Source organism: Oncorhynchus mykiss, chromosome 3, assembly GCF_013265735.2.
Source record: "Oncorhynchus mykiss isolate Arlee chromosome 3, USDA_OmykA_1.1, whole genome shotgun sequence".
Classification (NCBI taxonomy): domain Eukaryota; kingdom Metazoa; phylum Chordata; class Actinopteri; order Salmoniformes; family Salmonidae; genus Oncorhynchus; species Oncorhynchus mykiss.
This window is the reverse complement of record NC_048567.1, coordinates 20604804-20629411: the sequence shown is the minus strand read 5'-3', so window position 1 is coordinate 20629411 and position 24608 is coordinate 20604804. Positions and strand designations below refer to the sequence as shown.

At 42.8% G+C, this 24608-nt stretch overlaps 1 protein-coding gene across 1 annotated transcript; it reads right to left on the bottom strand.

The window, feature by feature from the left end:
- Nucleotides 1-7346: 7346 nt before the first annotated feature.
- tbrg4 (transforming growth factor beta regulator 4) lies at nucleotides 7347-24247 on the bottom strand. Its single transcript, XM_021593029.2, has 11 exons — nucleotides 23885-24247; nucleotides 22771-23286; nucleotides 22213-22533; nucleotides 19188-19362; nucleotides 17431-17588; nucleotides 17188-17298; nucleotides 16666-16810; nucleotides 16251-16502; nucleotides 16068-16179; nucleotides 15874-15988; nucleotides 7347-7929 (listed from the first exon to the last, which is right to left on the bottom strand). Exons 2-11 carry the CDS (start codon nucleotides 23182-23184, stop codon nucleotides 7828-7830), a joined length of 1905 nt encoding a protein of 634 aa, XP_021448704.2. The 5' UTR covers nucleotides 23185-23286; nucleotides 23885-24247; the 3' UTR covers nucleotides 7347-7827.
- Between the last annotated feature and the right edge of the window lie 361 nt (nucleotides 24248-24608).

The following is a 24608-nucleotide window of genomic DNA, read 5'->3' as shown; positions in this document are numbered from 1 at the left end:
GAGAGGGTGTGTGGGTCTCGCGATGCTGCCAGTGTGTGTGTGTGTGTGTGTATGTGTGGGCGCATATGTTTGTGTGGAATCTGAGAGGGAGCTGCAGTATTCTCTCTCATTACCCATCTGAGCTGCACTGCCTCCCTCCTCCCCTCCCTCTCTCCTTCCCATCCCTCTCTCCCTCCCTCTCTCTCTCTCCTTGGCGATGACTTGATACTCAGCGATGATGTCAGCAGATTTCTGCTGCTGTCTGAGTGCTGCCCCCATCCTTACAGGAAGGTACTGCAGAGACAGAGGGTTAGAGAGAGGGTGTGCGGAGAAGATGGGCTATTGCAGAAAGAGAGATGGAGGAAATAATGCTTCTGAAAGGGAAATTGAAGGAGAGTTACAAAGAAAGAAAAGAGAAAGCGGGACATTCAGTCTCCTCCCCTTTTCCATTTGTCCCCCCCAAAACCCAGATCACTGGCAGTTTCCTTGGCCACCCCTAGCTTCCCACGCTGGGTGGTGTGTGCGCGTGTGTGTGTGTGTGTGTGTGTGTGTGTATCAGGGGGTTTCTGCATCTGCTCTGCCAGCTCAACAGAGTCCCCTGTCTCCTCTCTCTGCCAATTTCAGCCCGGCTGGCATTTATACACCAGCGGTATCCTCCTCTCTCATCTGCTTACTCATATTTCCCTGCTCCTCGCTGACCTGAGGTCAGCAACACACAGAAACATACTGCCCTCAGACAGGATCTGGTCTCTATGACAACACAGTTAATACTGGGACAGCTGGCTGGCTGGGCTCAGAGGTGGGGTGATGAGATCAATCAGTCAATCAACCAACTAACCAATTAATGGAGTTACTTAGCAGCTCACTCTCTATATCACAACATGATCTCAACGCTCATGGGGCCAGAGTTCGAAATGAACCATCTGAGCCTTTTGAATGATATAATTATGCTCCCAAGTGGCGCAGCAGTCTAAGGCACTGAATCTCAGTGCAATAGGTGTCACTACAGTCCCTGGTTCAAATCCAGGCTGTATGACATTTGGCTGTGATTGGGAGTCCCATAGGTCGGTGAACAATTGGCCCAGCATTGTCTGGGTTTGGCCGGGGTAGGCCGTCATTGTAAATAAGAATTTGTTCTTAACTGACTTGCCTAGTTAAATAAAATATATATATATATTAACGTACATGTTGGAGCTGCTACAGAAATAGAATATGTAGATCAGTCATGATTCTCTCTCTTACAATCTAGACAGTGGTGTGAAAATACTTCAAGGTACTACTTAAGTAGTTTGTTGGGGTTTCTGTACTTTACTTTTAATATTTTTTACAACATTACTTCACTACACTCCTAAAGAAAATCTTTTTAGTCCATACATTTTCCCTGAGACCCAAAAGTACTCGTTACATTTTGAATGCTTAGCAGGACAGAAACATTGTCCAACTCATACACTTATGAAGAGAACATCCCAGGTCATCCCTACTGCATCTTATCTGGCGGACTCACTAAACACACATGCTTTGTTTGTATCTGATGTCTTAAGTGTTGGAGTGTGCCGCTGGCTATCTGTAAGTAAATGTAAAAAACAAGAAAATGGTATCGTTTGGTTAGTTCAATATAAGGAATTTTAAATGATTTATACTTTTATTATATCAAAGTAATTACATTTACTTTTGATACTTAAGTATATTTCAAACCAAATAATTTTACTCAATTGGTATTGTACTGGGTGACTTTCACTTTTTCTTAAGTCATTTTCTATTAGGGTATCTTGACTTTTACTCAAGTATGACAATTGGGTACTTTGTCCACGAATGATTCTAGGTGAGATAATAAATGGAAACAGAATCTTAAACATCCTGCTTTATCATTATAGCTGAGCACACATGCTCCAATCAGCGCAAAGCAACTCAACTACATACAGTGCAGTCAAAAAGTATCCACACCCATTGACTTTTTCCATATTTTGTTGCGTTACATTGAGATTTTATGTCACTGGCCTACCCATAATGTCAAAGTGGAATATGCTTTTAAAATTCTTTACAAATAAATAAAAAATGAAAAGCTGAAATGTTCTGAGTAAATAAGTATTCAACCCTTTTATTATGGCAAGCCTAAATAAGTTCAGGAGTAAAAATGTGCGTAACAAGTCACAATAAGTTGCATGGAATGTGGGCAATAATAGTGTTTAACATGATTTTTGAATGACTACCTCATCTCTGTACTTCACACATACAATGATCTGTAAGGTCAAACAGGGAATTTCAAACACAGATTCAAATACAAAGAAGAGCACATATTGGTAGATGGGTAAAATATGGCAGACATTGAATATGCCTTTGAGCATGGTGAAGTTATTAATTACACTTTGGATGGTGTATCAATATAACCAGTCACTACAAAAGATACAGGTGTCTTTCCTAACTCAGTTGCCGGAGGGGAAGGAAGCCGCTCAAGGATTTCACCATTGGTTTCGCCAATGGTGAAAACAGTTACCGAGTTTAATGGCTATGATCGGTGAAAACTGAGGATGGATCAACAACATTTTAGTTACTACAAAATTATATTGAAAATAAGGAAGCTTGTACAGAATACAAAATATTCCAAACATGCATCCTGTTTGCAATAAGGCAGTAAAGGAAAACTGCAGAAAATGTAGCAAAGAAATAAACTTTATGTCCTGAATACAAAGTGTTATGTTTGGGGCAAATCCAACACAACATCTCTTCATATTTTCAAGCATGGAGGTGGCTGCATCATGTTATGGGTGGGCTTGTCATCGGCAAGAACTGGGGATTTTTTTTGCATAAAAATAAACGTAATGGAGCTAAGTGCAGACAAACCTCTAGAGGAAAACCTGGTTCAGTCTCTTTTTCATCAGACACTGTGAGATTAAAAAATCTTTCAGCATGACAATAACCCAAAACACAAGGCCATATCTACACTAAGGTTGCTTACCAAGACAGTGAATGTTCCTGAGTGGCCGAGTTACAGTTTTGACTACAAATCTACTTTGAGGCTTTAAAAGTGTTCTTACACTGTGATTTTGAACATTCAAAGCAACTGGGAAACGTCCACGGCAGGCATTGTTGTAGCATTAGCTTGCTCTATACCTTCTGAGTGATAGGATTCACGAGCACCACCACCAATCAGCCTACACTACTGCACACACCCATTGTTACTATGACAACTATCATTGCCATGCCATCAAATCAAATAACTGCTGTCTGGACACACACAAATCAGATTTGGTCACTTGTAACTTGCTGTTTGGAAAGTCAGTAATCCAAAACGGATTTGAAAAACAAAACTGATTTGAGCATTAAAGCCTGCAGTGTGAACAAGGCTTTAGAAACGTAACCAGAAAGACAGCTATAATCACTGCCAAAGGTGCTTTTACAAAGTATTGACTCAGTGGTGTGGATATTTATGTAAATGAGATATTTATGTATTTAATTTACAATACAATTTGCAATAAAATTCTAAAAACATGTTTTCACTTTGTCATTATGGGGTATTGTGTGTAGACGGGTAAAACATACATATTTTGAATTCGGGCTGTAACAACAAAATGTGAAATAAGTCAAGGGGTATGCGACGGCACGGACACAACAGCAGTGTGTGTGAGCCGATCCCTGTGGGATACATTCAGCAACCCCCCCACAACACACACACACCACTGACCCATCACGTTTAATAATAAATATGTCTTATTAGCTGCATCTTGTGAAGAGAAGCATCCTCAGGCTGAATATCACACCATCAGGATGCCAATGATACCATAGAAGCTCATCCAACTCAACGTCCTCTCTAAACACAAGACCTACCAGAGCCATAGATAATGGGCTTGTCCACACTGCAGCCAGCAGTGCAGGCGGATGATGTCTGACTGGCTTTCGGAGCCATCATCGACTCAGGGGGTTTTGTCCAACATGTCTCCGGACCTACTCACTGCCACAGTCATACTCTTGACCTAGTACTGTCCCGTGGAATAAATATTGTGGATCTTAATGTTTTTCCTCATAATCCTAGACTATCGGACCACCATTTTATTACATTTGCAATCGCAACAAATAATCTGATCAGACCCCAACCAAGGATCATCAAAAGTCGTGCTATAAATTCTCGGACAACCCAAAGATTCTTAGATGCCCTTCCAGACTCCCTCCACCTTCCCAAGGACGTCAGAGTACAAAAACCTGTTAACCACCCGGGGGACTAAATGTAACCTTGTGTAATACCCTAGATGTAGTCGCACCGCTAAAAACAAAAAAAACATTTGTCATAAGAAACTAGCTCTCTGGTATACAGAAAGTACCTGAGCCCTGATGCAAGCTTCCAGAAAATTGGAAAGGAAATGGCGCTACACCAAACTGGAAGTCTTTCGACTGGCTTGGAAAGACAGTACCGTGCAGTATCGAAGAGCCCTCACTGCTGCTCGATAATCCTATTCTTCCAACTTCATTGAGGAGAATAAGAACAATCCTAAATGTTGATACTGTCGCAAAGCTAACTAAAAAGCAGCATTCCCCAAGGGAGGATGGCTTTCACTTCCGCAGTGATAAAATCATGAACTTCTTTGACGAAAAGATCATGATCATTAGAAAGCAAATGACGGACTCCTCTTTAAAGTTCAGTTGTCCTGAGTCTGCACAACACTGCCAGGACCAAGGTTCAAGGGAGACACTCGGGTTGTTTAATTCTATATCTCTTGACACAATGAAAATAGTCTTGGCCTCTAAACCTTCAAGCTGCATACTGGACCCTATTCCAAATAAACTACTGAAAGAGCTGCTTCCTGTGCTTGGCCCTCCTATGTTGAACTTAATAAATGGCTCCCTATCCACCGGATGTGTACAAAACTCACTAAAAGCAAAATCTTGACCAAGAAAATCAAAAAACTATCTGCCTATATCGATTCTCCCATTCCTCTCAAAAAATGTGAAAAAGCTGTTGCGCAGCAACTCACTGCCTTCCCGAAGACAAACAATGTATACGAAACAGTTCAGCCTGGTTTTAGACACCATAGTACTGACTGCACTCGTGAAGGTGGTAAATTACCTTTTAATGGCATCAGACCAAGGCTCTGCATCTGTCCTCGTGCTCCTAGACCTTAGTGCTGCTTTTGATACCATTGATCACCACAATGTTCTGGAAACCCAAATTGGTCTACATGGACAAGTTCTGGCTTGGTTTAGATCTTATCTGTCGGAAATATAACAGTTTGTCTCTGTAGATGGTTTGTCTTCTGACAAATCAACTGTACATTTCGGTGTTCCTCAGGGTTCCGTTTTAGGAACACTATTGTTTTCACTATATATTTTACCTCTTGGTGATGTCATTCGGAAACATAATGTTAACTTTCACTGCTATGCAGACGATACACAGCTGTACATTTCGATGAAACATGGTGAAACCCCAAAATTGCCCTCCCTGGAAGCCTGTTTTTCAGACATAAGGAAGTGGATGGCGGCAAATGTTTTACTTTAAACCTCGGACAAAACAGAGATGCTAGTTCCCAAGAAACAAAAAGATGTTCTGTTGGATCTGACAATTAATCTTGATGGTTGTACAGTCACCTCAAATAAAACTGGGAAGGACCTCGGCGTTAATCTGGCCCCTGATCTTTCTTTTGACGAACATATCAACAATATTTCAAGGACAGATTTTTTCCATCTTCATAACATTGCAAAAATTAGAAACTCTCTATGCAAAAATGATGCAGGAAAATTAATCCATGCTTTTGTCACTTCTAGATTAGACTACTTCAATGCTCTACGTTCCAGCTACCCGGATAAAGCACTAAATAAACTTCAGTTAGTATTTAGAATCTTGACTAGAACCCCAAAATTTGATCATATTACTCCAGTGCTAGCCTCTCTACACTGAATTTCTAAGCAAACAGCTGGAGGCAGGGCTTTCTTCTATAAAGCTCCATTTGTATGGAATGGTCTGCCTATTCATCTGAGAGACGCAGACTGTCTCGACCTTTAAGTCTTTATTGAAAACTCATATTTTCAGTAGGTCCTATGATTGAGTGTAATCTGACCCAGGGGTGTGAAGGTGAACGGAAAGGCACTGGAGCGACGAACCGCCCTTGCTGTCTGCCTAGCCAGTTCCCCTCTTTCCACTGGGATTCTCTGCCTCTAACCCTATTACAGGGGCTGAGTCACTGGCTTACTGGTGCTCTTCCATGACGTTCCTAGGAGGGGTACGTCACTTGAGTGGGTTGAGTCACTGACGTGAGCTTCCTGTCCGGGTTCGTGCCCTCCTCGGGTTCGTGCCGTGGGGGAGATCTTTGTGGGCTATACTTGGCCTTGTCTCAGGGTAGTAGGTTGATGGTTGAAGATATCCCTCTAGTGGTGTGGGGGCTGTGCTTTGGCAAAGTGGGTGGGGTTATATCCTACCTGTTTGGCCCTGTCTGGGGGTATCATCGGACGGGACCACAGTGTCTCCCAACCCCTCCTGTCTCAGCCTCCAGTATTTATGCTGCAATAGTTTGTGTCAGGGGGCTAGGGTAAGTCTGTTATATCTGGAGTATTTCTCCTGTCTCATCCGGTGTCCTGTGTGTAATTAAGTATGCTCCCTCTAATTCTCTCTTTTCCTCATTCTTTCTCTCTTTCTTCTCTCTGAGGACCTGAGCCGTAGGACCATGCCTCAGGACTACCTAGCCTGATGACTCCTTGCTGTTCCCAGTCCACCTGGTTATGCTGCTGCTCCAGTTTCAACTGTGCTGCCTGGGGCTATGGAACCCTGACCTGTTCACTGGACCTGCTGTTTTGGACCCTCTCTCTACCGTACCTCTTGTCTCCAACTCTGAATGATCAGCTATGAAAAGCCAACTGACATTTACTCCTGAGGTGCTGACCTGTTGCACCCTCTCTAACCACTGATTATTATTATCTGACCCTGCAGGTTATCTATGAAGGTTTGAACATCTTGGACATGTTCTGTTATAATCTCCACCCGGCACAGCCAGAAGAGGCCTGGTTCCTCTCTAGGTTTCTTCTTAGTTTCTGGACTTTCTAGGGAGTTTTTCCTTGCCACCGTGCCTCCTACATCTGCATTGTTTGCTGTTTGGGGTTTTAGGCTGGGTTTCTGTACAGCACTTTGTGATATCGGCTTATTTAAAAAAGGCTTTATAAATACATTTGATTGATTGACTGATCTACAAATCACCTTGCATCATGAATAAATACTTATTAGTCAGTCACAATTTACCCACAATGGATCACGGATTTTATGCTCTCAAACACAAACAATGTTACAGTCATGGAACATTTGTGCCAACATGGAGGACAGTGTGTGGGACACGTATATCGAAATTAAAGCATAAAATAATGTATTCAATAATATCACTCAGCAAAGCTCATATTGATAATTTAATTAGACCATTCTATTCACAGGTGATACACAGCTTTTAACATTGATTGGGGCGTTGATTATATGATGCTGCTCTCCATTCTCTTTCACTGAGTGTCACTTAGGGACACATCTCCTTAGCAAGAGGTCTTTCTTCCCTTGCTTTCTGCTATAGAGCCCACTCTCTCTTTCTCCCTCTCTGTTTGCTCTCTTCAGCATACAGAACTCTCAAGGGCCGTCTCCATGGTAACATGGAAAGCCCCACGCATCGGCAAGGCAACCAAAGATAAAACGACAAAGACATTTTCCACCAATCAGCTTGTTTTAAAGTGGGTTGATTAGTGTGTATGTGTGTGTGTGGGGGGGTTGTTGTTCAGAGTTGTTTGAGACCAGATTGGTTTTGGTGAGCCGTCCTTGACATCCTGGCTCTCCTCTTTCCAGTCCAGTTGAGTCTGGTTCAGTTCTAAACTTCTGCTGTTTGGCCTAGTTCACTTCGCCATTTCCTCAGCAATGGCCTTCCCCATCTTATCCTTCACATACGCCACTTTCTGCCAATCAGACTTGAGCTCCAGCCACTCATAGTATGGCACCTAGGGAGGGACAGAAAGTACAGATTCAGGGGTTTGTCTATCAATAATACTCTTTACCTTGCAATACTATAGCTGACATACACCAAGTAGTGTTTTTATGCAAATCAGGTTTGGAGACAATCTAGGTGGTTCTCTCATTTGGGTAAAAGTCAATCCTTCATTTTCTCTCCTCCATGACCCAGAAACAGATAAGTTGTCAAGATGTGTGTCAATTCATTAGTAAGAAGAGTGTCCTCCCCTCCTCAATTGCCACCTTTCATTGAGGATACTCATGTGTATCCTACCACAGGAAAGTTTTTAAATCTGCCACACACCCTTTGAATCAGCTTTTGTTGTGTCGGTGGAAAAAAACATGCACGTTTAAAAACGATATGCTACTTATTATTTTATTTATAAAAAGTCAGAACTACCTAATTTGTTTTGATCACTTTAGACATTTATCTTGCAGACTCTCCCTGATTAACTGACCTTTTTCAAAAGAAGGTGAAAGAGGACAGAGGAGAGAGGACACAGGAGGTGGACAAATCTAATTGATAAAAGGCCTATGTCTGGAAGTCTGTCACAGGTAAGTTCAGTGGCCTAGTTTACCCAGCATGCACCACTGCAGACCTGAGAGCTCTCAGGCTAACACAATTGGCCTAGATGAGAGAGAGCGGTAAGATTGGCTAACGCGATTGTCCTAGATGAGAGTGTGTGCTGGGATTGGCTGAGGAGCTTGGCCTAGATGAGACAGAGCTGCTGCTGCTGCTATTCTCCTGGCTCCTGACTGACTATCAGGCCTTTTTATAACTGGCATCCTTCAGGGAGACAGACCAGCCTGGCCCTGCATGATGCAGCATTAAATTAGCATTAGATTGTTTTTTATAGCATTAGCTAGCCAACTATAGCATCATACGGTACACCGCTAGCCAGCATTAGCCACTAAGGTTGTCATGATACCAATATCACTATACTAAGTATTGTGACAAGGAAACTAAAAAGTCAAGAGTTCATTTATTGAGGAAAACTGTCCAAAAGTTGGAAACAAACATTATGTTGTCACCTAGAGTCCAATTATTGAATTTTCCAAACTATATCACAATATTTAATATGAGTATACAAAACATTAAGAACACCTGCTCTTGCCATGACAGACTGACCAGATGAAAGCTGTGATCCCTTATTGATGTCATCTTTTAAATCCACTTCAATCAGTGTAGATGAAGGGGAGGAGACAGGTTAAAAAATGATTTTAAGCCTTGAGACATGGATTGTGTACAGTGCATTCGGAAAGTATTCAGACCCCTTGACTTTTTCCACATTTTGTCATGTTACAGCCTTATTCTAAAATGTATTAAATAATTTTATTCCTCACCAATCTATACACAATACACCATCATGACAAAGGGAAAACAGGTTTAGACATTATTGCAAATGTAGTACAAATAAAAAAACAAAGACACCTTATTTGCATACAGCCTAGTGGTTAGAGCATTGGACTAGAAACCGAAAGGTTGCAAGATCGAATCCCCGAGCTGACAAGGTAAAAATCTGTCGTTCTGCCCCTGAACAAGGCAGTTAACCCACCGTTCCTAGGCGGTCATTGAAAACAGACTGTTCTTAACTGACTTGCCTAGTTAAATAAAGGTTCAAATAAAATAAAATGTAAAAAATTCAGACCCCTTGCTATGAGACTCGAAATTGAGCTCAGGTGCATCCTTGAGATGTTTCTACAACTTGGAGGCCACCTGTGGTAAATTCAATTGATTGGACATGATTTGGAAAGGCACACACCTGTCTATACAAGGTCCCACATTTGACAGTGCATGTCAAAGCAAAAACCAAGCCATGAGGTTGAAGGAATTCAAATCCAATTTTATTTTTCACATGCACATGCACCTTACAGTGAAATGCGTACTTACAAGCCCTTAACCAACAATGCAGTTAAGAAAATACCAACAACAAAAAAAGTAAGAGATAAAAATAACAAATAATTAAAGAACAGCAGTAAATAACAATAGAGGCTATATACAGGGGGTACTGGTACAGAGTCAATGTGCAGGGGCACGGGTCGAGGTAATTGAGGTAACATGTACATGTGAGTTATTAAAGTGACTATGCATAGATACCAGAGTAACAGCAGCATAGAAGGGGGAGGGGGGGCAATGCAAATATTCTGGGTAGCCATTTGATTAGATGTTCAGGAGTCTTATGGCTTGGGGGTAGAAGCAGTTTAGAAGCCTCTTGGACCTAGGGCGGTCTACATATTTTACTATATACCGGTATTAATGAACGGGCCGGTTTGGGTTTTTGGTTTACCTTCTATAACGGTATTTTAATGTTTGGTTTGTTAAAATGTGATACGCCGTCTGTAACGTCCATTTGTATAGGTTACCCCGCTACTTGAGTCATCCCTCTCCGCTCTCTCTCCATGCTGCTTCCCACACAGACCTAGTCCCACCCAGTCACTCTAGAAGCGCATTTGTTATTGCTTGACCACGCAACACTTTCGTTCAGACTGCATGGTCAATGCAGCACATGCAACAATGTTTATGACAGCGGTGTTGTTTCCACTTTGATCTTAATATAAATCCACAAGCGTTCTATAATTACAATATTTGTGTTTTCCTTACATCTGCAAACAGCTAGTTTGTGTTTTCTTAGCAACTTTTGCTAAATCGTGTTAGCTAACTAGCTACTTAAAGTAATGAGTCGGGCAAACGTGGCTAGCTAATACAGCCTGATACCAGTGCTGGTGGAGGCCTAAATCAGCATGTTGTTTCTTCAAAAGTACCTTCTATATCAAAGAGGAATAGGCGAAGCATGAATATGTTGGCTACATGAATAAAGATTTAATGTAGCCAAAGATTACAGGGTCACCTAGGAAACTATGAACATCACTTTGGTTCCTACCCAGTCACAACAACTTGCTAATGGCATTTTTACTCGTTGTCATGTCAAACAACACTGTAATCAAAGTGCCAACTATTATTTATATTCTAACTATAGAATTAGAATAAACATATTTCCATGATTCCAAAAGTTCACCCAAGTGTTTTGATCTAAATCACAATTGCAACATTTGGTTAAAAATAAGGCCCAGTTTTTTTGCCCATATCGTGGCAGTTTGGAAAGTTTCTCATGAGTACAGGAAATGCAGAAACTGATGGAAACGCAGGAAATTATTTTAGGTTGAAGTTGAATTGAACAGTATAAAACTGAATGGAGAAAGACCCATTGAAATAATTCTCACTCTCACTGTCAACTGCGTTTATGTTCAGCAAACTTAACATGTGTAAATATTTCTATGAACATAACAAGATTCAACAACAGACATAAACTGAACAATGTGGATAATGTGTCCCTGAATAAAGTGTGTGTGTGTGTGTGGGGGGGGGGGGGGGGGGGGGGGATTAAAATAAAAATAAAATAAACCGTCAGTATCTGGTATGGCCACCAGCTGCATTAAGTACTGCAGGGCATCTCCTCATGGACTGCACTAGATTTGCCAGTTCTTGCTGTGAGATGTTACCCCACTCTTCCACCAAGGCACCTACAAGTTCCCAGACATTTCTGGGGGGGGAATGGCCCTAGCCCTCACCCAAGCAAATGTAGAATGTATATTAATCAAAAACATAAAATACCGTCAAATAGCATCAAACATTTGAAAAATACCATGATTTGATATTTGTGCATATCGCCTAGCTCTTTTAATTTGATTTATTTCACCTTTATTTAACCAGGTAGGCCAGAACAAGTTCTTATTTACAACTGCGACCTGGCCAAGATAAAGCAAAGCAGTGCGACAAAAACAACACAGAGTTACACATGGGATAAACAAACGTACAGTCAATAACACAATAGAAAATGTACTTGGACCTAGACTTGGCACTCCAGTACCGCTTTCCGTGCGGAAGCAGAGAGAACAGTCTATGACCCGGGTGACTGGAGTCTGACAATTTTTAGGGCCTTCCTCTGACACCGCCTGGTATAGAGGTCCTGGATGGCAGAAAGATTGGACCCGCTGATGTACTGGGCCGTACGCACTACCCTCTGTAGTGCCTTGCGGTCGGAGGCCGAGCAGTTGCCATACCAGGCAATGATGCAACCAGTGATGCATACTCTCGATGGTGCAGCTGTAAAACTTTTTCAGGATCTGAGGACCCATGCCAAATATTTTCAGTCTCCTGAGGGGTAATAGGTTTTGCCCTCTTCACAACTGTCTTGGTGTGCTTGGACCATGTTAGTTTGTTGGTGATGTGGACACCAAGGAACTTGGAAGCTCTCAACCTGCTCCACTGCAGCCCCGTCGATGAGAATGGGGACGTGCTCGGTCCTCCTTTTCCTGTAGTCCACAATCATCTCCTTTGTCTTGACACATTAAGAGAGAGGTTGTTGTCCTTGCACCACACGGTCAGGTCTCTGACCTCGTCTGTATAGGCCGTCTCATCGTTGTCGGTGATCAGGCCCACTGTTGTGTCGTCAGCAAACTTAATGATGGTGTTGGAGTCGTGCCTGGCCGTGCAGTCATGAGTGAACAGGGAGTACAGAAGGGGACTGAGCACGCACTCCTGAGGGGCCCCTGTGTTGAGGATGAGCGTGGCAGACGTGTTGTTACCTACCCTTACCACCTGGGGGGGGCCCATCAGGAAGTCCAGGATCCAGTTGCAGAGGGAGGTGTTTAGTCCCAGAGTCCTTAACTTAGTGATGAGCTTTGAGGGCACTACGGTGTTGAACGCTGAGCTGTAGCATTCTCACATAGGTGTTCCTTTTGTCCAGGTGTGAGAGGGCAGTGTGGAGTGCAATAGAGATTGCATCATCTGTGGATCTGTTGGTGCGGTATACATATTGGAGTGGATCTAGGGTTTCTCGGATAATGGTGTTGTGAGCCATGACCAGCTTTTCAAAGCACTTCATGGCTACAGACGTGAGTGCTACGGGTCAGTAGTCATTTAGGCAGGTTACCTTCGTGTTCTTCGGCACAGGGACTATGGTGGTCTGCTTGAAACATGTTGGTATTACAGACTGACAGGGAGAGGTTGAAAATGTTAGTAAAGACACTTGCCAGTTGGTCAGCTCATGCTCGGAGTACACGTTCTGGTAATCCGTCTGGTCCAGCGGCCTTGTGAATGTTGACATCTCCTGCAGAGAATGTGATCACACAGTCATCCGGAACAGCTGATGCTCTCATGCATGTTTCAGTGTTATTTGCCTCGAAGCAAGCATAAAAGTTATTTAACTCGACTGGTAGGCTCGTGACACTGGGCAGCTCTCAGCTGTGCTTCCCTTCGTAGTCTGTAATAGTTTGCAAGCCCTGCCACATCCGACGAGCGTCGGAGCCAGTGTAGTACGATTCAATCTTAGTCCTGTATTGATGCTTTGCCTGTTTGATGGTTTTTCAGAGGGCATAGCGGAATTCATTATAAGCTTCCCGCTCCTTGAAAGGGGCAGCTCCACCCTTTAGCTCAGTGCGAATGTTACTTGTAATCCATGACTTCAGGTTGGGGTATGTACGTACAGTCACTGTGGTGATGACGTCCTCGATGCACTTATTGATAAAGCCAGCGACTGATGCGATGTACTCCTCAGTGCCATCGAAAGAATCCCGGAACATATTCCAGTCGTATTCCAACATATTCCTGTATTTTAGCATCGGCTTCATCTGACCACTTTCCTTTATTTTTTTAATAGACAGAGTCACTGGTGCTTCCTGCTTTAATTTTTGCATGTAAGCAGGAATCAGGAGGATAGAGTTATTGTCAGTTTTGCCAAATGGAGGGCGAGGGAGGGCTTTGTACACGTCTCTGTGTGTGAAGTAAAGGTGGTCTACAGTTTTTTTCCTCTTGTTGCACATTTAACACGCTGATAGAAATTAGTCTTATCCGTAGAGCTCCGAGACAGGATTGTGTTGAGGCACAGATCTGGGGAAGGGTACCAAAAAAAAACATCTGTAGCATTGAAGGTTCCCAAGTAAACAGTGGCTTCCATCATTCTTGAATGGAAGAGGTTTGTAACCACCAAGAGACTCTTCCTAAAGCTGGCCACCCGACCAAACTGAGCAATTGGGGGAGAAGGGCCTTGTTCAGGCAGGTGACCAAGAACCAGATGGTTACTCTGACAGAGCTCCAGAGTTCCTCTGTGGAGATGGGAGAACCTTCCAGAAGGACAACCATCTCTGCAGCACTCCACCAATCAGGCCTTTATGGTAGAGTGGCCAGATGGAAGCCACTCCTTAGTAAAAATGGACATGACAGCACGCTTGGAGTTTGCCAAAAGGCACCTAACGGACGATCAGACCATGAGAAACATGATTCTCTGGTCTGATGAAACCAAGATGGAACTCAATGGCCTGAATTCCAAATGTCACGTCTGGAGGAAACTTGGCACCATCCCTGGGACACTAGTCAGGATCCCAGGAAAGTTTAACGCAAAGTACAGAGAGAGATCCATGATAAAAACCTGCTCCAGAACGCTCAGGACCTCAGACTGGGGAGAAAGTTAATCTTCCAACCGGACAATGACCCTAAGTACACAGCCAAGACAAAGCAGGAGTAGTTTTGGGACAAGTCTCTGAATGTCCTTATGTGGCCCAGCCATAGCCTGGACTTGAACCCGATCTAACATCTATGGAGACACCTGAAAATAGCTGTGCAGCGACGTTCCCCCATCCAACCTGACAGAGCTTGAGAGAATCTGCAGAGAAGAATCGGAGAAACTCCCCAAATACACGTGCCAAACTTGTAGCGTCATACCCAAACCTCGAGGCTCTAATCGCTACCAAAGGTACTTCAACAAAGTACCGAGTACAGTGTCTGAATACTTATGTAAATGTGATATTTCAGTTTATTTTTTATAAATTAGCAACAATTTCTAAAAATCTATTTTTGCTTTGTTATTATGGGGTATTGTGTGTAGATTGATGAGGTAAAAACATTTTAATCAATTTTAGAATAAAGCTGTAACATAACAAAATGTGGAAAAAGTCCAGGGGTCTGAATACTTTCAGAATGCCCTGTACGTGTGCCATTCAAAGGGTAAATGGGCAAGAGAAAACATTTCAGTGCCTTTGAATGGGGTATGGTAGTAGGTGCCAGTTGCACCGGTTTCTGTGTCAAGAACTGCAACGCTGCTGGGTTTTTCACACAACAGTTTCCCGTGTGTATCAAGAATGGTCCACCACCCAAAGGACATCCAGCCAACTTGACAACTGTGGGAAGCATTAGAGTCAACCTTGGCCAGCATCCCTGTGGAACACTTTTGACACCTTGTGGAGTCCATGCCCTGACGATTTGAGGCTGTTCTGAGGGCAAAAGGGGAGGGTGCAACTCAATATGAAGGTGTCCTTAATGTTTTGTATACTCAGCTTATACAGCAGTTTTTAAAAAGGACAATAGAGTATAGTTGGTTTTGTGTTTTCTTTTTGCCATGGAAAAGAGATTTGTGTTATACTGACAACCCTATTAGCCACACAAAGAGCTTGTCGTTCTCATAGTCTGTTAATCAGAGAAGGATAAAGAACCATTTTACTTTGTCAGGGTGATGAGTTAATTTGCTGAAATGGAAACACTGAGACGAGCATATCTCACACAGCCCATTCCCTATGTAACAACTCTGATGCACATGCTAAGGGGATGTGCTATGAATCACACCTAGACATCTACAGTGAATGGAAGTCAATTCCCTTTTAACTTCAGAAGACTGCTGTACTGTGCGTGTGTTACTTTGAGGCTATGAGCTTCAAGCAGTGTAATGCAGTAATGCTGTGTCCATCCCAGTCTACCTGATCTCCCCCAGGAAAGAGGCTTGTTCTGGTGATTACACCCAAGAGTGTCTGGCCTGGGCTGGAGAGTATGCTGTGGTTAGGGTTTGTGTGTATGCGATAGACAGTTACTGTTATAATGACAGCCAGAACGTCTCTTTCAGTCCACCTGCATCACTCCCTCTCTCCTCATCATCCCTCCATACCTCTACAAGGATAAAGCCAGCCAGTTTGAGATGCCGTCTCATCATGGTGAATCGTCCCAGCAGATCTTTACTCCTGGAGCCATAGTTAGGAAACTCCCAGGTCAAGAACGCTAACCTGCAAAGAGGAGGACTGTCAGAACACATGCACACACACAGACACATACACACACACACACACACCCTTCTTCCCTCACCTGCATGCACCCTCAGGTAGGGGATTGGTTCCACCTCCTCCAGGCAGGTGAGGGGCTGTCAGGGTCACCAGGTCCATTGGCTTATTTTCACTGTCCACCACCAGCTCTCCATCTGATAGGACACAACAAGTCAATCACCTGTTGTTTCAGCCTTACAGTGTTTGTGTGTGCGCGTGTATTCACCTATGGTCCAGCCGTATATAGTGTTGACCCCGGTACGTAGGGCCTCTGCTTTCCCCCCCACCAGATTATCCAGGGCCCCCTTCAGCCCAGTCTGTAGAGGGGAGAGGGGGGAGTCCCGGCCCAGGGTGGAGGGAATCAACATGGCCTCTGTAGGCAGGGTGGAGGACAGAGACTCTGGGTGTTCTAACTGGAGGGTAGCAATGATGTGGAGGAGCTTCAGGCGATAGTTCTCCACTCGAGACAGACTGCCTTCTGTGAAACAACAATATAGCAACGCAACATCAAATCAGCAGAATCAACCAAGTCTGTACAGCTGAGAATGCACAGGGCTATGAGCACAGACCACATGAACATCAGTGGATCGGTCCTCTGCTGTCATCTCCTGGGGTGGACCAGTACTAGAGTGTGTGTTTACCTGAGAGTTTGGCAACATGTGTGTGTTGGTTGAGGGCTGTGATGTGCTGGGGCTTGGCCTGCTGTAACACACACAGAGACCACACCACGTCTATCTGCAGGAACGCCTCCAGGCTAGGGAGAACACCCTCCAGGGCAGAGTGGACCTACATACACACAGGAGGAGACAGTTGACAAACACGGACTACATTCTGGGAAGGTACTCTAGCCAAATGCCTCTTCCCCTCATCAACCAAAGTTGATAGAACTGTCATGTGCAGCACTGACATGAATCTACATGACTGAGAACCCAGTCGTTCTACACAATATTTATCCAAGAGTATCCAGGCTGCATCACATCCGGCCGTGATTGGGAGTCCCAGACAATTGGCCCAGCGCCGTCCGGGTCTGGCCGGGGTAGGCAGTCCTTAAATAAGAATTTGTTCTTAACTGACTTACCTGACTAGTTAAATAAAGGTTAAACAAAATTTAAATAAACAGCATAAGGTAAATAAAGAAACAAATTGCTACTCTCATTGTTTACCTTCTTGTAGAACTCCTCCCCCTTGCTGGGCTGGAAGTTGAGCCTGGCCAGTGACATGAGCAGGTTACAAAGCTGCAGTGTGCTGTACTTCTGACTGTTCACGCTGTAGTGCTGAATAGTTTTTAAAAAAATCAAAGGAAGAAAATAAGAGGATGAGTTAAAGCAATATTTGTTACTCAAGAGGGCTAGGGGATGATCCAACCAGTTGAAGATGTGTTTAGAAGTGTCTGAGTGTGTGCGGACCTCAGCGAATGCCTCAAACAATGGGAGATGGAGCCACTTGAGGAAGGCTAGTGATTTGGCGCAGCGAGTGACATCGGCAGAACTAATATCTGGCATTCTGGGTAACAACTCGGCTGCCAATCGCTGGAAGACCTGGGAATGGTGGAAATTCAACTTCCCTGAAAGAAAGAAAGAAAAATAGAGAGAGAGCGAGAGAGAATTTAAAGCCCCCATGCAGTCTTTGTAATTTTATTTTGAAATGATCACAGTATGTCTAATAAATCACTGTGTTCAATTACAGAGAATATTTTTTGTAATTTATTTCCCTAAACCTCCTTTGGCCCCTGAAATGATGTCTGATTGTGTGGACATTTAAGATATTTACATACACAGCCCTGATTGGCTGATAGGATGGTCTAGAGTCCACCACTTACCCAAATGAACAGTCATTGGTCTATTATATTAAGATCATGATGTGGGCCAAATGTTCCATCCCACCTGAACAGGCTGAAATTCCAGAGGCCTCATTCATCAACCGCGCAAACATTTCTTACTCAATTCTGGCATACTTGGAGATTCTAGCATTTGAATGCACCTCAAATGATTGGTATTTATAAAACCGTCACAGGCAAGCAACATATACACGTTTTCATTCATATATATATATATATATGAATGAAAATGTGTGCAATAAATGCAATAAAACTAACAAAATAGCAGTTGGTTAGGAGCCCGTAAAATGGCAGGCATCCCCCTATATATATATATATATATATATATATATATATATATATATATATATATATATATATATATATATATATATATATATATATATATATATATATATATATATATATATATAAATAATCATTGAACACTTATATAATGGTTCCGGAGGGGATGGCTGCCATTTTTCGGGCTCCTAACGAACTGTGCTATTTTGTTGGTTTTATTGCATTGTTAGTAACTTATTTTTTACATAAAGTTGCTGCTACCATCTCTTATGACCAAAAAGAGCTTATGGACAGCAGAACAGCAATTACTCTCCTTAAACTGGACAAAGATTTTTCCTTTAATGAGTCCAACAGCTTCCCCGAGACCAGGCCCAAATCCCCATAATTCACGTGAAGACGGAAATACAGGAGGCTTTTTTTGCGCACGCACCTATAATTGAAGGCACAGGCATTTTTTTCAAACAGCTCTTACACAAAAAGGGCATATCATCATTATCACAATTACAGTGTGCTATTTCGACCTCAGGGGGGGGGGGGGGGGGGGGGGGAGATCACATTAACTGCACTGCCCCTATAAATCTGTTGGAATAAAGAAAAATTCCCAGCTGAAATATCAGTTGACCGCAGGTAGTTTGTTGTTAGGTGTATTGTTAACAAAGATGGAGAATAACAATGGTACCAGCATTCAACCCTGTGGCACATCCTTTTACATCTCCAGTTTATGTGTGTGTATATATATATTATTGCTGAGCAATTAACAGACACTTCGGTTATTGTTCGGTTTTTAAACAACTTATTGACCTACAGTGATTAAATTATTTGAATTCCATTTTGTTCAGTTTTTTTCTTTGAGCTCAATGCGCACATTTTCTCTAGAAAAAAAAAAACAGTATACCTTATCTACTTTGAATAACTAAACATTATTGATTTTGGCAGACAGCATAGGCAGCACCTATATGGAGATTAAATGAAATAATAAATTCTAAATAAAACAAATTTAATATACACAACAAGTTAAATATTTTAGTCAAGTGTGTGTACCATATGCGTAGGCGAGGTCCAACAGTAGCGGTGTGGAAAGGTCTGTTGAGGGTTTCTGTAGGAGGTAGTAGGACAGAGCTCTGAGCAGAGGCACTGAACGGCGTCCCTGAGACGCCAGAGACACAGACACCCTGCGGATATCCTCCGCCCCAAACCCTTCAGCTAGCTCTAACGCCTGGGGTGGGAACAGAGAGAGGGGGGAGACAGAGAAAAGAAAAGGAAAATCAAAAGAAAAGGAGTGTTGGGTTGAGACAGATTTGTTGATGGTGGCAATTACAGTTCCACTCCGCTATACATGTACAGTTGAAGTCGGAAGTTTACATACACTTAGGTTGGAGTCATTAAAACTTGTTTTTCAACCAGTCCACACATTTCTCGTTAACAAACTATAGTTTTGGCAAAGTCGGTTAGGACATCTACTTTGTGCATGACACAAGTAGGCCTTGAAATACATCCACAGGTACACCTCCAATTGACTCAAATTATGTCAATTAGCCTATGAGAAGCTTCTAAAGCCATGACATCATTTTCTGGAATTTTCCAAGAGGTTTAAAGGCACTGTCAACTTAGTGTATGTAAACTTCTGACCCGCTGGAATTGTGATACAATGAAATAATCTGTCTGTAAACAATTGTTGTAAAAATGGCTTATGTCATGCACAAACTAGATGTCCCAACCGACTTGTTAACAAGAAATTGGAATGGTTAAAAAACAAGTTTTAATGACTCCAACCTAAGTGTATGTAAACTTCCGACTTCAACTGTATGTATGTATGCATGCATGTACACACACACCATAATGACAAAGCGAAAAACGATAGGCATTTTGCAAATGTATCAAAAATAAAAAAACAGATATCTTATGTAAATAATTATTCAGTCCCTTTGCTAAGACTCGAAAATGAGCTCAGGTGCATCCTTGAGATGTTTCTACAACTTGATTCGAGTCCACCTGTGGTAAATTCAATTGATTGGACATGATTTGGAAAGGCACACACCTGTCTATATAAGGTCCCACAGTTGACAGTGCATGTCAGAGCAAAAAACAAGCCATGAGGTCTAAGGAATTGTCCATAGAGCTCCGAGACAGGATTGTGTCGAGGCACAGATCTGGAGAAGGGTACCAAAAAATGTCTGCAGCATTGAAGGTCTCCAAGAACACAGTGGCCTCTATCATTCTTAAATGGAAGAAGTTTGGAACCACCAAGACACTTCCTAGAGATGGCTGCCCGGCCAAACTGAGCAATCGAGGGAATGAGGGCCTTGATCAGGGAGGTGACCAAGAACCCAATGGGGAGAACCTTCCAGAAGGACAACCATCTGTGCTGCACTCCACCAATCAGGCCTTTATGGTAGACAGAAACCACTCCTCAGTAGAAGGCACATGACAGCCCACTTAGAGTTGCCAAAAGGCACCTAAAGACTCTCAGACCATGAGAAAAAATATTGATGAAACTCTTTCACCTGAATGCCAAGCATCCCGTCTGGTGAAGCATGGTTGTGGCAGCATCACGATGTGGTGATGTTTTTCTGCGGCAGGGATAAGCAGACTAGTCAGGATCTAGGCAAAGATGAACGGAGCAAAGTACAGAGAGATCCTTAATGAAAACCTGCTCCTGAGGACCTCAGACTGGGGCAAAGGTTCACATTCCAACAGGACAACGACCCTAAGCACACAGCCAAGACAACGCAGGAGTGGCTTCGGGATAATTCTCTGAATGTCCTTGAGTGGCCCAGCCAGAAACCGGACATGAACCCAATTGAACATCTCTGGAGACCTGAAAATAGCTGTGCAGCAATGCTCCCCATCCAACTTGACAGAGCTTGACAGGATCTGCAGAGAAGAATCGGAGAAACTCCCCAAATACACGTGCCAAGCTTGTAGCGTCATACCCAAGAAGAATCGAGGCTGTAATCGCTGCCAATGGTGCTTCAACAAAGTGCTAAGTGTCTGAATACCAATGTAAATGTGATATTAAGGGCTTGTAAGTAAGCATTTCACGGTAAGGTCTACCTATACATGTTGTATTCGGCACATATGACAAATAACATTTTATTTGATATTTCAGTTTATTTTTTATTAATTATCAAAAATGTCTAAATCTGTTTTTGCTTTGTTATTGTGTGTAGATTGATGAGGGGGGAAAACAATGTAATACATTTTAGAATAAAGCAGTAAAGTAACAAAATGTGGAAAAAGGGGTCTGAATACTTTGTTCAATTTTATTGTTATATTACATCATGTTTTTTTTACTATAATATAGGTGTCTTGACTGTGATAAGGGCTCGGGAAATAAGAGTGTCTTGTCTGCTAAATTAACAAGCAAGCCTATGCCATTGCACAGCCATATGTTTCTACAAGCAAGCGTCACTGATGAGGTTACTGCCATTCTGAAGATCATGTTCCACGATATAATATTACCAGTTGATATTAAGGTTTCAATAAATTAATCTTAAATGGCACTTGCTTTTTTATTGACTGAATACTGTGTATATGGGGCAATTTAGCAATTAGGATGTGTTATCTGTAATGGTTATGATACATTTGGCGTTGTCGAGCACTGTTGGCATAGGCCTATAGATAAATGCGCACATTTGTTTCCAGTGCGGTTCTTGTGTTCTAAAAATATATATTTTTAAATTCCTTTGAGTACTCACAAAATAAATATAGGGTATTTGAACAGTCAAAAAATGGCAAATGCCCATCCCTAATCATTGCGTGCAAGGAATATGGTGACAAATAGTTTATTAAACTAGTCAAGTTTAGTACTAAGTCAATTTGTCCAAATACTTATGACTTTTTAAATTACATAAGGTGCATTTCTAAACAGTAAAATAGATATGTATGAAAATACCCTAAAATAAAAGCTAACATTCTTTCCTGTCGCCTAATCTGAAACATTCTGTCTCAAATCTAAAATGCTGGAGTATAGCGACAATTTAAATGTATTTTTATTCACTGTCCAAATACATTTTTGATAACTTAGTGTGTGTAGTGTGGTGGTAGTAGTATAGGTGCTTGTTACCTTATCCTCCAGTCTGTCCATCAGTGCAGGACTGAGGTGTCCAGCCCTAGCCATCAGGGTACTGACTGTTCTAGAGTCAGCGATCTCAGTCCAGCGGAGCTCCAGCTGTTTTAGCGCTGCACTCACCAGCGACACCTCCATCTGACCCTTACGCCCTGCTCCCCAGTCTGCCAAGAAAGCCAGCTGTTTGTAGGAGAGCCTGCGTACACGCCACAGCACCTCTGTCTGGATGGAGCGTTGTACTGCAGCTGTAGGAGGAACACCCAGAGCAGAGAGGGAGCGCAGCAGAGAGACCAGCGTACCATTCCAGACCGACGCTACCTGGGGGAAGAGATACACCCACACACAGTCAATTTACACACACGCAAAGAAACTCAGAGCACCGAAAGGTTTAATGAATATTTAGAGCTGCCTTCTGCCTTAACTGTAACCTGCCCCATGTCTCTTGCTTTCATCACTCCTTACCCATCTTCATCCCCTCTCAACCCTCCACTTATCTACCCTCACCTTTCCTCATCCTACCTATCCCCTGACCCTTCTTACAACACCCTCTCCTACCTGTGCAGTAACCGTGTCCAGTATGTCTAGCAGTCTAGGATCATTCAGCAGCTCAAATTGGTCCATTTTAGCCCCACCTTTCTCTCTCCCAGCCAATCTGACAAGCTGAACCAGAGCCTTAGCTGCCTGATTGGCCTTTCCTCCTTGTGCCGCCCATGCCTGCAGGACATCCTGTGGAGATTGGGCCCTCTCTAAGAGCTCATCCAGCTGGGTGCGTTTGGGCTCGATGGGATACTCCTCATTGACCAAACTCCTGCCCTCACATAGCCCCCTTAACACAGGCTGCCGCCAGGCCTGGGCCCACAGTGGCTCTGCTGGCCCAGCTGCAGGGGTTGGCAGGAGGGCAGCGGCGGCTGAGGCCTGGGGGGGCCTGGGGAGGAGACGGGCACATCGGCCCAGCAGACGGCTGGTCATGGAGAAACAGAGAGCAGCACGAGACCAGAGAGAGCAGCACAAGGCCAGAGAGAAGCGAGACACGTATTCACAACACAGCAGCCACTGTCACCATGCCAACACCTGAGAGCGAGCAATAGAGAGAAAGAGAGAGAGAGTTAATTCAAGAGAGTGAATATCACTCAGTGGTTCTCATTCTTTTTTTTGTTGTTCCTGAACCTACAATCACATGTTGCTATGCCCAACTAACCTCTTCATGTGCAACTTTATGATAAGGACTATATGTTCTTATTCTCCGTAGTATGCCGGTCATGGACTGCTGTCAACAAGCTTACCCTAGCTATCTTGAGACGCTTTAGCAATTAGTAACAGTAACGTGGGGATTGTGTTGTGTAACATAACATTGTGTCAACAATCGTGTAGCCTGTACTACTAAAAACAAAATATTTGCAGGAAATCAATGAATAGACATGGTTGTGGCAAGTAGTCATAGTGGACTGAGCTGAATTAACGTCACTAGCAACATTTCAGTCTCAAAAGCTGAGCTGCCATCAAGCGTATTCTGACCTTGCCGACTAGGGTTTCTGCCGTTCTAGCGATTACAATTATGAAACTCAAACTGGAAACATTCTCTGCATTCACAACTGCACCTGTGACAGGTCTTAGGTAGACATATAAATACATGTAGTTGCCATTTATATCTTTAAAGGACTGTTCTTACCTTGATAAATAAGATAGAAAGCTAGTGGTAGAAGACGAAGGCGACATTCACATGGAGCTGTCAGCTATAGTCGCAAGAAAATGACCTCAAAGCTACCAGTGTCACATGATTGTCGGACGAAGCTGCGATTGGTCCACTTGTTTCAAGGCACTTTAGATTGTCTTTTTTTTTATTGCAGAACCTGGTCTTGATGTTTATGCGCAGAACCCATAGAATTAGATACACACAATGGTGTAAAGTTATTTTGCCCTTGAATTGCGTTCCCATGCAAAATTAGACAGATAGTTAACAACCAAGTCTTCAATAAAACTCCCAAGGCGTAACTTTTCTTGAATTAATATATTGAAAACGTTTATGTTGTGAAACTGCAAAATACAGAAAAGAACATACTTTAGTATTCAATTCACAGTTGCATAAATACAAAGCACGTGCCAAAGTACCATGCATCTGGCCTGATGCCAAACCATATCGCTAATTGTTACTCATATGGTAATTGTCTAACTCCTTTATTACTCTAATAATGTGCAACCACCTCTGTACAATAGCAAAGCATATTACACTAGAAACAGTAACAAAACTACAGTATTGTATGTTTTACAATTCGTTTACATGACGCACGAGCAAAGTAATACAGCTGACGTCATACATGAAAGGAAATGCCATTTGTGTGAGTAAATGCAACCAACATTTATAAGTAAGCAATTATATCAATAACAAGATTATC